The sequence below is a fragment of the Siphateles boraxobius genome, unplaced genomic scaffold (assembly GCF_051911475.1).
Source record: "Siphateles boraxobius isolate OS27281-9 unplaced genomic scaffold, OSU_SipBor_1 86, whole genome shotgun sequence".
In the NCBI taxonomy this organism is placed as follows: domain Eukaryota; kingdom Metazoa; phylum Chordata; class Actinopteri; order Cypriniformes; family Leuciscidae; genus Siphateles; species Siphateles boraxobius.
In genome coordinates, this window is record NW_027509215.1 from 5,260,141 (window position 1) to 5,274,743 (window position 14,603).

Consider the following 14,603-nt stretch of genomic DNA (forward strand, 5'->3'; position numbering starts at 1 on the left):
TTCTGTTTGTGATTGCAGTTCAAGGTACGTGCTGCAATGCCTTGAATCAGTTGATGGTATGTCATATTTGTTTTTCTCAAAATGTCCATTTCTATCCACAAAACTTGCCAGAAGTCATGGTTTAAGGGGTTATTTAAAAAAAAAAATCTTCCAGGGTGCATGCCCCCGGACCCCACCACGCGCGGCTTGGTAACAACTTCGAACACGTAACGGCACCGCTGCTGGAAAGATTTCTAGGGGAAACACTGATATGAATTAGAGCTTGATTGATATAAAATAAAAGTATTATTGTGCTAATACTAGTAAAATGTATATATTGAATTTAATGTTTTTAGTCTTTCCTTCCTGTGACAGGGCAGCCAAGAGAGAAGCCACAAGAGTTTACATTCAATTCAATTTCAGATAGTTTATCATGAAACACAAAAATATAAATTTCCATTAAAAATATATTTATGCATAATGCAGCACTTTTTGACTTATAAACAAGCCGGGACTCTTATTCTAAACTATATGTCTATGGTTTACTACTGCCAGCTGAGGTAGATAAAACACACACTCTTACAACATATTACATATTAAAACATAAAAACCAAAAAGTAACATTGTCATAGATAAATGGTTGTCATTGTTTGCGAACTGCCTGAAACCTTTTTAATTTGAAATTTGCAAATCATAGCCTTTTGAAGTTTAATCATCATGTTAGGCTTCTAAGCAATTCCAGTTTTTACATGCCCAAATTTAAGACGTCTTAAAATGATAATTATGTATTTAGTTATACCATTTAAAATGAAGACTTGTGACCTTAAATTTAATCAAACTGAATGATCAATCGCGATAGGTAAATAACTGGAAAAATAACAGTAAATGGTAAAACTATTCGTGGTACAAACCATTGCGTTAACAATAAAAAATAAAATAATTAGTAGTTTGGAACATCAAGCAGTATAACGGGACTTCTGTTGTACAGCTAAAATAAAAGGAAGTGGTTGAAACAAGCAGCCAACATTCAAGTTACAAATAGACGTACCCGCTCTTACGTCAAAAACAAGGTGGGTAACTGCATCAGGATGTGTGTAACTCACCACTCGGTTCTGCTGGGTGACGGTTGAGTGTTGCTGCTGCTGCTGCTGTTGTTGTTGATGTTGTTGTTGTTCCTCCTGTTGTTGTTGCTGTTGTTGTTGTTGTTGCTGCTGCTGCTGCTCCTTGCGCTGTTTCATTTGTTGCGCTTCCTCTCTCTGGATCTCCAGTAGGGACTTGGTGGCCTCTGGCTGTTTGGCCACGCTGCCCCAACCCGAGAGCTTCGCCTGAGGTTGCTGCTGCTGCTGGGCCCTCTGGAGCTCCTGTTGTTGTCGTCTTTGCTGCAGGAAAAATCGAAAACAGATCAATGAGAAAAATGGCTCTCTATGAAATGCTTGTTGCATCTTGCTTGGTCACATTGTTGAAAAGCTTGAGTTGGGAAAGAATCCCTGGCATACCTCCTCTCGTGCTTGTTGTTCTCTCTCCTCCTCCAGTTTCTGGATCTCAGCAAGCGACAGGGCATTCTGAGACTGTGAGAGAGTATTTGCTGTGGTCGACTGCTGGCCCCACTTGGAGGATGAAGGGAGCTGGGAACACAGAAATGAAAAAAAAAAAAAAATACAATAACTGGGTCAGTCAAACAAACAAACAACTGTTTTACCATCAAATTCCATTTTGTAAAATAATCAGGCATGTGATCAAAGCTGTTTTTCCCCATTTGGAACTGCAATATAATAATAATAATACTAAATATAATTATATGTTTATAATTATATTTTTTATAAATTTACAGAATCATAAACACGGGACGTGATGGTAAACTGTCCATTGTGCCAATGGATGACATGCACATGAGATTTTCCCTGATGTTGAGAGTGGCGTGGGAACTGTACCTCTGTCATGGGAAAGATGTACATTTCGGGACACATCATCAGTAATGTACCTTTGAATCAGGGGGTGTTTCGGCCTTTCAACACTAGACACCCTCATCAAAGGTGGCCAGCTAATGGGTGATCAAACCTGAGCTTGTGTCCCATGCCCAATCATGAAAATTGCCTGGTTTGTTACATTAGAGCTGAAGATCTTTGCCCGAACCCGACGGGACCCGACGGGTTCGGTCGGGTTCGGTCGGGTTCGGTTTGAATTTCGATCATTTTACGCGGGCTCGGGCCGGGCTCGGGCTTGCGCTCCGGATTGCGCGGTAAATGAATGGTCAGGTGATGCGTTTCGATTAGCGCGAAAATGGATGCTGAGGAGGTGAAACGGAGGTTGGCCTCTGGCGATTATGTTTTGGTTGCACAGACAAAGAAAGCAAAGTCTGAGGTGTGGAAAAATTTTGACTTTGTGCATAATGAGAACAATGAGACAGTGGGATATGTGAAATGCAAAAGATGCGACATTCTGTTAAAGTACGACAGCAAAACGACAGGGAATTCGTCGCTGAAAAGGCATGTTGATCGAAGCTGTTCAACACCTGCCAGTGCCCAGGATCAAACTACAATCACGTCGTTTGTTACAGCATCAAAACCCATCCCTGCAAAGGTGAAACAAACGGTGACGGAGAAGTGTGTCAGCTTTTGCTGTAAAGACATTAGGCCTTTTAATATCGTAAATGGTAAGGGGTTTGAAGAGCTGGCGCAAGAACTAATTAATGTCGGGGCTGCATATGGGAGGGTTCCCGTAAATTCTGTTATTCCCAGCCATGTGACAGTTGCGAAGAGGTGCACTGACATGGCAGAAGAAAAGAGGGAAGCTTTAGTACAGAAACTTAAGACTTTGTTAAATGATGGCACAGTCGCAATGACCACGGACATGTGGACAGAGGATTATCGGAAGATTAGTTATTTGACAATCACATGCCATTTCATAAATGAGGATATGGAACTGGTGAATAAAACCCTGACAACTACAATGTTCCCTTTGGAAGAGGCAAAGACGGGAGAAAATATCAGACGGGAGATACTGAAACTACTGGTGACAAAGTTTGGCCTTGACGCTTCCTCTCTCAGCAAAATTGTTTGGGTGACCGATGAGGGGGCAAACATTAAATTAGCTCTGCGGCCATACCAGAGATTGGACTGCATTGACCATCTCATCAATACGGTACTGCGCCATGGACTCGACATTGCCGAGTTATCCAAAGCCGACGGTGCTCCGGACATAGGAGATACCATTTCGGCTGCTAAATCACTAGTGAGGTACGTTAAACAGTCGGGGTTGGCTGCACAACTGTCAACAACATTGCTGCAAATGGGAGACACTCGGTTCAGTACGGTGTACCTCACACTGACTTCTATACAGGCTATTTATCATGAGCTCCATGAAAAGCTGGAGGCGCGAGGAGAGAGCGCGCGCATTGAGAAAATAGCACCAGACACACTGGACTTTTTGATAAACTTTCTGAAGCCGTTCTATGAAGCACAGCGGGAACTTGAGGGAGACAAGTATCCAACACTTAATAGTGTGTGTCTCTGGAGTGAGAAACTGAAACGCCACTGTCAGCCCAATGTCCTGGACTCCCCTCAGCAAGCTGTCGTGCGTAAACGGCACGAAGACTGGCTCGCGCGTAAAGTGATCATACAGGACCTTCACAAGATCGCAACATTCCTCTGGCCAAAATTTAATCAGCTGAGAATGTTATCACATTCAGACAGGAATGCCGTACATGCTCATGTCCGCACTCTTCTGCAAGCCATGGCTGCAGGTGCACCAGATGTGGAGATTCGAGAACCAGAGCTCTCCGGAGTCGAACCCAGTGACAGTCCCCTGGCAAAAAGGGCGAATTTTGCGGAGTGGGAAAATGTAAGGCAAGCTGAGTGGGAAGATGACGAGGTCACTCGCTACATTGAAATGGCTGCTGTCATGGGAAATGAAATGGATGTTCTTGGCTGGTGGAAGGCCAACAATCCATCCTACCCAAAACTTGCAAAATTAGCCAGATCAGTACTATGCATCCCGGCCAGTAGCAGCAGCAGTGAAAGGGTGTTCAGTGCTGCTGGACGCACCATCAGTGAGCGCAGGACCGCGCTGAAGCCATCTACAGTGGATTCAATAATTTTCCTCCACAAAAACATGTAGCCTAATCTTGGTGAGTAAAGGTTTTTCAAATTATAACTAAATATTAATTTAGTCTTAAATGCATAATCCATAATGTATACATACAGCAGAGTATAGGCTACAGGCTAATGTTGGCATTATTCTTTTATTAAATTTCAGCTGCTGTTCACCGTCGCATTTTTTGTGGCCGCGGATCGTGGAGAGAGAAGCAAAGCCTGCATCTTTATCTTAATTTTGTTATTGCCAAACACGCATCTTAATTTAGAATTGATCTTAATTTAATTTGTTAAGAAAGTCTCCTATAAAGACGCTTTATTGTGGAGAGAGTCGGCCTCAAGCAAGTCCCGTTTTCGTTTGTCTTAGGCATAATCTCAATTTTATGAAACTTTTCGTTTTATTTCGTTATTGCCAAGTACAAATCTTAGTTTAGAATTTATCTTGATTTAATTTGTTAAGAAAGACTAATTTTTATAGGCACGTAGGCCTATTTATAGGCTATGTGTGTATGCGGCATATGCTGAGCCTGAGATGTTACCGAGGACTTATTTTATTTCTTTGTTCCTTCCAAATTCCCTATACCTTAGTCATAAATAAATGATGTTAAAAATGTATAAATAAAATGACTCATTCTTGACTTGACTTGACAAAAGGCAAAAGAGCTGTGTGCGTGCGCACATTTGAATAATGTCGGGCTGTAAACGGGTTCGGGCTTTTAAAAAGCTATCAATCAAATTGTACTTGTCGGGCTCGGGCCGAATTCCGTCGGGCTCGGGCCTTGTCGGGCCTAACTTTTAAGGCCCGATTAAAGCTCTATGTTACATGGCACTGCCCATGGGACTATGCAAGGCAGGAGGCATCCTCTTCCCTGAGTCAAGCCTAAGGCTGACCGCATACCTTGTTCAGCCTCCTCATGGAGGGTTGTGACATGGGTTCTCAAGTGGGTTATAGGGTGGGGGGATTAGTGAGTGGGTCATGTTGATGCTCTTTGAGCCCAACAAGGGTCCTTCCTCTTAATCCATATCCACTGGCTGCTTTCGGCCGCTTCCGAGATTGATCTAATTGTTTGTCGCAGAGCCTGACCACGGATGCCAAGGTCTTTCAGCAGTCTGATGGCAGAAGAAGCCACAAAACCTCTGCATCCCACTTCAACCGGATAGACTTTCGCTTTCCATCCTCGTTGTTGAGCGTCTGCTGCCAGTTCTGTATAGTGTAGTTTCTTGCGTTCGTAGGCCTCATCCGTTGAATTCTCCCATGGGACTGTGAGCTCAGTGATGTAAACAGACTTTAATGAAGGGGACCAGAGAACCAAATCTGGCCTAAGAGTGGTGACTGCAATCTCAGGTGGAAAGATTAGTTGATGCCCTATATCGACTAGCATCTTCCAGTCCCGGGCCATGGCTAGTTGTCCAGCTTCTGGTTTGGTAGGGGGATGGTTGGGCTTTTTCTGTCCCTCTCGGATGAAGGTTGGGGCCGTGATGGACTTGATTGCTCTCAGGGGCAAGGAGTTGTTGGTATTCCTCTGGCTCTCAAGAGCTGCTGCCAGACTCTTGAGGACCTGGTTGTGTCTCCAGGTGTAGCGACCTTGTGTGAGGCTGGTCTTACAACCGACCAAGATGTGCTTAAGAGTCGCTGGAGTTGGCCAGAGGGCGCAGGTTGGGTCCTCGCCATACCACTGGTGGAGGTTTTTTGGAGATGGGAGCACATCATAGGTGGCTCTGATGATGAAGCTGATGTTGCTTGCCTCCATTTCCCAGAGCTCCCTCCAGCTAAGCTTTCTCCTCTCCAGGCCTTCCCACCTCATCCATTGTCCCTGCTTGGCAAGAGAGACAGCCTTTGCACTTCTTATCGCCTCCTCCTGACGGCGCACTTCCTCGACCACCATTTTCCTCCTCTCTGATGTTGAGGCCTTACGCCAAGTTGGCTTGCTTGCCGTAAGGCAAAGGCCTGATGTAGCTTGCTGCACTGCATCGGATGGTGTCCATTTCCGTCCAGTTAACAGAGATGGAACGGCATTGCTGATGGTCTTGGGAGCTTGTAAATAGTGAGTGGCCACATTACCCGAGGGAGAAGTCCAAATTGCAGGCACCAGAGCTTGAGCTTCCCTGGCAAGGTACTGTTGATGTTTTCTAGACTGTTGGTAATGTCCTGCCTTATTTGCTGCACTTGGTCTTTGTCCCTGAGGCTTGCATTGTACCATCTACCCAGGCTTTTGACAGGTTGCTCAGACACTGTTGGTATTGGGTCATCACCAATGCAGAACTTAACATCTTTAAGCTGTCCCTTAACTATTGAGATGCTTCGTGACTTGTTTGGTTTGATTTTCATCCGGGCCCACTTGATGTTCTCCTGCAGTTTTCCAAGTAGCCGCCTGGCACATGCTGCAGTAGTGGTCACGGTGGTCATGTCATCCATGTATGCTCGGATAGGTGGAAGGCGAATCCCGTTCTTAGTTCGCTCCCCCCACCACCACCCATCTTGAGGCCCTGATGATGACCTGCATGGCCATTGTGAAGGCCAGGGGTGAGATTGTACAACCTGCCATGATGCTTACTTCCACGCGCTGCCATGATGTTGTAAAGTTAGCTGTTGTAAAGTATAGTTGCAGGTCTTCGAAGTAGGCTTTTACTAGACTAGTGACGGATGATGGAACGTGGAAGAATTTGAAGGATTCCCAGAGTAGGTTATGGGGAACTGATCCAAAGGCATTGGCCAGGTCAAGGAAGATGACATGGATATCTCTCTTGTCTCTCTTCACCGCTTGGATCTGGTGCCAGATCATGCTGGTATGCTCCAAGCAACCAGAGAACCCAGGAATGCCGGCCTTCTGTACGGATGTGTCAATGTACTTGTTCTTCTCCAAGCAGGTAGACAACCTCCGTGCTATCACGCTGAAAAAGATTTTTCCCTCAACGTTGAGAAGGCAGATTGGCCCGGAACTGACTAATGTCTATCGCATCCTTCTTGGGAATCAGTACCCCTCCAGCCCTTCGCCAAACCTTAGGTATTATTCCCTTCTGCCACACTATCCTCATGAGCCTCCAAAGATATCGTAGAACATCTGGTGCATTCTTGTAGAGCTTATACGGTACTCCATTCGGCCCGGGGGCTGATGCCGATCTTGCGCGCTGTACTGTACTCTCTACTTCCTTCCATTTTAGAGGGCCAGTCTCCAAATTGAATTCGGGAGGTTGAATAGGTGGGATGTCTCGTGGAATAACTATTTGTTCATGCCTTTTTGGGTCATGGTTGACCTCTTCCAGATGTTCTTCCAGTTCCTGCTTCGGAATTTTCAGGATTCCGCTTTTTTCCTTAGCGAAGAGATCTTTAACGAACTTGAATGGGTTTTTGTAGAACCTAGTTCTTGTGTGTTCCTTCTTCTTGCGAAGTTTCCTCGGGTTCTCTGCTCTTCGCAAGGTTGCCAACCGACACTTGATGTCCCCCTGGAGAAGCATGAGACCCTCTCTCTCTGCATCAGAGGCCTTCTTCCACTGCTTTCTCAGCTGCCTTCTCTCTCTGACCAGCATTTCGATCTCTTGCTGCCTCCTGGATTTGGCTGGTGTTGGTATTGCTTTGTCACTTCTCCTTGTGTTTACTCCAAAGTGCTCTTCTCCGTAGTGGTAGATGTCAACCATCCTTTCCAGCTTTTTTTCTGCTGTGCCCACTTGTTGCTCCAGGATTTTTGTCAGGTCGTTGTTGACTCTTTCCCACTCTCTCTTTTCAACAGCTTTGGGCCACTTCACACTCGGTTTGTGCCCTTTGATCTTTTCCTCCTTGGGAGGTCTCTGTGGTTGAGTGGGTTCCTCCACCAGCATTTCTGTGCTTGTTTTATCATCCATAGTTACAATGGTGCTGATGCTCTGCGAACTTTGGTTTTTATCCCGTCGCTGTGCGTCAATCGACTGATTTGACTGGTTGCTTCGTAAGAAGTACTGGTCAATGCAAGGCCTTTGTTTCTGCTCTTTCAAGCACCCTTTCTTTCGCCAAGGGGGTTGAGGACTGTATGATGTTTTTTTCGCCCAGCCACAGGTGCACACTTGAAGAGAGTGTCCAGCTGCTGTTGTGGTTGTCTCATATGCCGTGTTCTTGCTCATAGTCATTTCCGTTCCTGGGTCTGTAACCATGTTGGCAGTCATTGAGCCATCTTGCGCCCCCGCTCTCGCAGGCTCTAGGGGTATGTTCCTTTGTTCACTTTCTGTAGCTTTGGCGGGTGTCCCCAACAAACTGAAGCAGTGTCGGAGACTGCCGCCATGGGTAACTAGCCCATGACAGCCCCAGTGGGGACTATTCCCTCCAGTCAGATGTCTCTCCAAGCTGTCACACAGACTTTCCTATGTTGTCAGCTGTCCTTTCACAGCGGTCACTGGACAAGTCCAGATACTCAGAATCATAAACACGGGACGTGATTGTAAACTGTCCATTGTGCCAATGGATGATATGCACATGAGATTTGCCTTGATGTTGAGAGTGGCGTGGGAGCTGTACCTCTGTCATGGGAAAGATGTAAATTTCGGGACACATCATCTGTAATGTACCTTTGAATCAGGGGGTGTTTCGGCCTTTCAACACTAGACAACCTCATCAAAGGTGGCCAGCTACAGGGAGATCAAACCTGAGCTTGTGTCCCATGCCCAATCATGAAAATTGCCTGGCTTGTTACATGGCGCTGCCCATAATCACAAAATCATATTGATAAAAATGAATGATAAAAAAATCAATTATATTGCAATTTGAATAATACTATTGCACTGTAAAAATGTAATATTAATAATAGTTATTTTTAATTACTATTATATTTGTAATAATTATAATTTACAATTTTGTTTATACACTGAACAAAATTATAAACGCAACACTTGTTTTTGCCCCCATTTTTCATGAGCTGAACTCAAAGATTTAAAACTTTTTTTACGTACAAAAAAGGCCTATTTCTCTCAAATATTGTTCACAAATCTGTCTAAATTGTGTTAGTGAGCACTTCTCCTTTGCCGAGATAATCCATCCGCCTCACAGGTGTGGCAAATCAAGAATCAAGATGCTAATTAGACAGCATGATTATTGCACAGGTGTGCCTTAGGCTGGCCACAATAAAAGGCTACTCTAAAATGTGCAGTTTTATCACACAGCACAATGCCACAGATTGCAAGTTTTGAGGCAGCGTGCAATTGGCATGCTGACTGCAGGAATGTCCACCAGAGCTGTTGCCCGTGAATTGAATGTTAATTTCTCTACCATAAGCCGTCTCCAAAGGTGTTTCAGAGAATTTGGCAGTAAATCTAACTGACCTCACAACCACAGACCACGTGTAACCACACCAGCCCAGGACCTTCACATCTTCCGGACAGCTGCTGCAACAATCAGTTTGCATAACTAAAGAATTTCTGCACAAACTGTCAGAAACCATCTCAGGGAAGCTCATCTGCATGCTCGTCGTCCTCATCGGGGTCTCGACCTGACTGCAGTTCGTCGTCGTAACCAACTTGAGTGGGCAAATGCTCACATTCTATGGTGTCTGGCACTGTGGAGAGGTGTTCTCTTCACGGATGAATCCCGGTTTTTACCGTACAGGGCAGATGGCAGACAGCGTGTATGGCGTCATGTGGGTGAGCGGTTTGCTGATGTCAAAGTTGTGGATCGAGAGGCCCATGGTGTGGCGGTGGGGTTATGGTATGGGCAGGCGTATGTTTTGGACAACGAACACAGGTGCATTTTATTGATGGCATTTTGAATGCACAGAATGATGGCCCATTGTTGTGCCATTCATCCACGACCATCACTTCATGTTGCGGCATGATAATGCACGGCCCCATGTTGCAAGGATCTGTACACAATTCCTGGAAGCTGTAAACATCCCAGATCTTGCATGGCCAGCATATTCACCGGACATGTCACCCATTGAGCATGTTTTGGATGCGTATACGACAGCGTGTTCCAGGTCCTGCCAATATCCAGCAACTTCGCAGAGCCATTGAAGAGGAGTGGACCAACATTCCCCAGGCCACAATCAACAACCTGATCAACTCTAGGCGAAGGAAATGTGTTGCACTGCGTGAGGCAAATGGTGGTCACACCTAATACTGACTAGTTTTCGGACCCCCGATTTTTATTATTATATTTGTATTTAAAAAAAAACGTAAACTTACAATAATAATATTTATGGTTATCTTCAATTGTTTATTTTAGCAGAACACCACAGGGAGACAGATTTATAAACAAATTTGGGAAGATGGTTGACGAGTGGTATACATGCATGAAATACATGTATTTTAAATGCATTTGCTTAAATAAAGGGTGGGGAATGTTCTCAATGAACATAGGCCCAAAAATCCAAATAAATAACGGAAGAATCGCTTCCCTGACTAATGGAATATCTACCAAACTATATCAATATGAAATCTTTTCAGGAAGTGAGACTAGTACGAAGACTAATAAATTTCTGCTCCACAGGATTTTTCACCTTCATCTGTGCGAGCTGCTGTTGTTGCTGCTGCTGCTGCAGTCGACGGAGAGCCTCCTGCTGCTGCTGCCTCTGTCTCTGTAGCTCCTGCTGTCTCAGCGCCTCCTGCTCTCTCCTCTTCTGCTCCTCCTGCTGTTGCCTTGCCAATGCCGCTGCCTCCTCTTCTAGCCTCTTCTCTTCCTCACGCCGCTTCTGAGCTTCCAGTTCTACCTGTTTCCTCCGCTCCTCTTCCTGCTGGAACAAAGTCAATTAACAAAAGGATCAATAACAGCACTAAACCACACAAAATGTCATCTGAGCTAAGATAAGATATTGGTTAATGACGCTCAGGATCTGTTCGACAAATCTTCCGACATCACCCTGTCAGCCTTCTCTCCTTACTCTCTTCCCGTGATAAGTGAAATATGATGTAACCGACTACTAGGGCTGCAAAATTAATCGAATTTCTAATTGCGATTACGATTGCCACGATTACGTAATCGTTCAAAGCCGCGATTACAAAAGAAAATCCACTCTGCGTGTGTGTGTTTAGAGCATAATTATGTTATGAGAGGCGAATCACGGCTACTTCAGAAAACCCAGCACAGTATGACATACCAGGCAGTGACGTAAGTGTACGCTGAAATAAAAAGACTTTCACCTCAGAAAAACGGACTTTACTGTCCTGTCAGCCGTTATACTGTGCTCGTACCTCGCATTCTTCAATTGCACGCGCAAATGCGGCGGTGCACGCTATGTATCGCTTCACTGTATAAAGTGCAAAAGAAACTACGAGCCAGCAACGTCGTTACAATGTAAATTAGTAAGTCACGGAATAAAAGTAAAATACCAATAAATCACGTGTTAGCTGAGAAGGATTTGCATGCAGGTATGATTTTCATTCTATTCACCAGAAGCTGTTTCATTAAAGTTCTTGTTAGTATTGTGTATTTACCATGGTAAGTGTCGTTTCCATAACCCAAAAATGCCACTTTATTTTCACTTTGTGTTATTTTGTATATTTTTAAATGACTGTGGTGCCTCATATCAACATTGTATTAACACAAAACTAGTTTGGGACTGCTATTTAATTGCTTTAGCATAGTCCTAATGTTTTTCTTTACTATGAGTCAATTTATGTGTATGTTAAGTAAAGGAGGACGGTACTTGTGTGTGTGTTAACAATTTTTGTGTAAACGTGTCATAATATGCCTATATATTAAATGTAAATTGTGATAATCGTAATTAATAATCGCAATTACAATTTCAAGGGAATAATCGGCAATTATGATTTTTGTCATAATCGTGCAGCTCTACTGACTACCGCAGCAAGCCTAACCATGTCCCTAAGAACGCGTTATTTATTAGGCTTTGGGCACATCCTTAATCCAAAAACAGACATAATAACAAATAGTAGGCATAGATGAACTTTTTTGTAAATATTGTGCATTTCATCTGTTCATTCAATGTGTCAATTTTAAAAACCATTGGCCTAAATGATCCTTTTCTCCTAAATTAGATATTGTTAATGACCAAACAACTGCTCTTTTACAAAAGCTTTGAACGTGGCTAAACCAATTAGATTTTGGATCCATTTTATAATAAATATTCATACGCCAGCAAGTCGTACCTGTTTGCGGAGGAATTCTTCTCTTTGTCTCCTCTCCTCCTCTTCCCTCCTCCTTTCCTCCAGCCGTCGGAGTGCCTCCTCCTGAGCTAACCTTTCCTCCTCCTCTTTCTGCCGTCGCTGTGCCGCCTCCAGCTCCCGCTGCCTCTGGAGAGCCTCCTCCTACAGAAGACAGAGTGCGTATTATATATATATATTTTTTTTTAAACTCCAAACGATCGGTCACTTATCGCAACCAGCTGATAACCACTTTATTAAATAATTCCCGACCGGTGGTAGACCGATATATATTGCTAAGGCTGATATTTGGCATTTTTAAAATATAGGCATCAGCCGACAAGTTTTTCTGTTTGGCCGATGTGTCGGAAGCAAGACTTATTTTGACGGTGCTGAGAACACCGGCGCCTAAGAACACAGCGCTCCCATTCTCAGTCTTCATTAGTTTTACAGCCTGTGTTTAGCAGTCCATACAAAAAGCAAAACAAGCCCCTTAAAAACTAATAAGCAGACATGGCAAATCTGTACCAGAGGAACAAATAAAAACAGTAGAATTAGGATTACCAATGTCCAAAAAAAAATTTATTTTTAGATTACCAAAAAAAGAGTTCAATATACAAATTTATATTGATTGATGAAGTAAAACAATAACATAAGATTGAAAAATAATAATTCAACAAAACTTTAAAGTTGATTTACACTTTTTTACTCATTGATTTACTCACTCTTTTACACAGTTTTATTTAATATCAATCAATTGGGGACACACCCTCTGCACGTTTCCTTCATTTTTGGTTGAACAAATCCTTTAAATTAAACAAATTATTTCATTACCTTTATATATTCAGTTTCATTTTAATTTTAGTTAAATAAAATCAAATTTAAAGTTTAGAATCAAATCTATCGAGAATCAATTTAGAATCGAATTGTGACATTCCAAAAGATTCCCACCTCTAATATATAAACCAAAAATAGCTCACAAGTTTAAGTGTGTAAATGTCACAGTTTTTAGGCATGAACAACAATCAAAAGTGGCATGTGAACATGCAAGAGAAACTCATTCTAATAGCAAAAATGCTCTCATTCATCTCCATGGTTCCATATTTGTTTTAAATGCAGAGCTTTGTATTTGAATCTCAGCACTTATCATTGCATAATATCCCTTCTCTCCTGACCTGTTTGCGCCGTGCCAGCTCTTCTTCCTCCAAACGTTTCCGCTCCTCCTCTTGTCTAGCACGCAGCACTTCTTCCAGTCGCTTCCTCTCCTCCTCTTCCCTTTTGGCCCGAAGCTCCGCCTCCCGTCTCTCCATCTCAAGCTTTAGAGCAGAAAAGCACATTAACAAAAAAAAAAAAACACTATTACATTTACAAAAAGAGACACTTTTTTAGGTCACAAAATATCTACTGGTATCTTTCTTACCTTCAAAGCTTTGGCTTTCTCCAGCTGCATCTGTTCAAGGGAAGACGCATGAGGCATGGAGTCTAGTGGCAGATCCCATACGCTACTCCCTTCCCATGCTAAAAAACACAAACAGACTTAGAATAAGCATATCATCTGATTTCTCAATTTGACTGTTAGAGATCAGCATATATACAAACTTAATTATGAGTCTTATCTGTGTAACCAATTTTGATACTCTAAATTTATAGACATCATGGAATAAAATTAATGATATCAAATATATATTGAATCATGACATATGCATTGTATCTCCATAATCTAAGATACGTATCCTAATATTTATCAGTTGTTTAATGCAACTATGGTAGTAAAGTGCATGAACATTGAGAATGTAAAGACAAAATATAATAGCAAAAGCCAGTTCCACTTAAAAGAAAAAACAAATGTCAAATGTCACACGTTTCTGTTCTGCTTTAGTGGCATCTATTCAGCTGAGTCAAATCACTTGCAACAGGGTTATACCTTAAGATAAGTATGAGTCATATCAAAAACGAGTGGTGCGTTACTGTAAGTGAGAGTAGAAAACAATACAGGAAGGTCGCAGCACTTTTTTTTTCCATTTAAAGCTACTGTGGCACTCTGACTCAACTGCTGCTCTAATGACTTGAGGAATTCTAGACAACAAACAAGATGAAGTGAATATCTTCCACCATCAATTGTAAAACATCTTAAAGTTTGAAGAGAGACAAACAAAGGCATAAACTGACTCTGTTCAAGTATGTGGGGGGGGGGAAATGGATCAAGTTCTTCAAAAATTTGCCTCAACATATTCTACACTAGGAAAAAGTTCCAGTTCTAAACATGTCCTTGTTCTGATTTTATTGCTCAGCAGAGCAGATCTCGGTGTTGACGTACTGCTGGGAGTGGTGGGCTGCATGTTTGGAGAACAGGATGCCTGAGTGGAAGAGTTCTGCATATCCCAAACAGATCCCGAGTCTGGAACGGACATGGAACGTGTGACGGGAGGTAAGAGGCTCTGTTGAGGCTCTGGCGTTCTGCAGGGGCACACA

At 43.1% G+C, this 14,603-nt stretch overlaps 1 protein-coding gene across 4 annotated transcripts in view; it reads right to left on the bottom strand.

Moving 5' to 3' along the window:
- The window catches only part of gigyf2 (GRB10 interacting GYF protein 2), a 39,597-nt gene that overhangs the window by 6,252 nt on the left and 18,742 nt on the right, over nt 1–14,603 (bottom strand). For 2 of the 4 annotated variants that reach the window (XM_077221809.1, XM_077221811.1), the window contains exons 18-24: nt 14,449–14,588; nt 13,552–13,649; nt 13,307–13,447; nt 12,138–12,296; nt 10,529–10,759; nt 1,476–1,604; nt 1,083–1,358 (exon numbers count right to left, since the gene is read on the bottom strand). In XM_077221809.1, the coding sequence (XP_077077924.1) occupies nt 1,083–1,358; nt 1,476–1,604; nt 10,529–10,759; nt 12,138–12,296; nt 13,307–13,447; nt 13,552–13,649; nt 14,449–14,588 (1,174 nt within the window). Of the gene's footprint in view, nt 1–1,082; nt 1,359–1,475; nt 1,605–10,528; nt 10,763–12,137; nt 12,297–13,306; nt 13,448–13,551; nt 13,650–14,448; nt 14,589–14,603 lie in introns of all 4 variants that reach the window. The other 2 variants (XM_077221810.1, XM_077221808.1) reach the window with 1 other exon arrangement.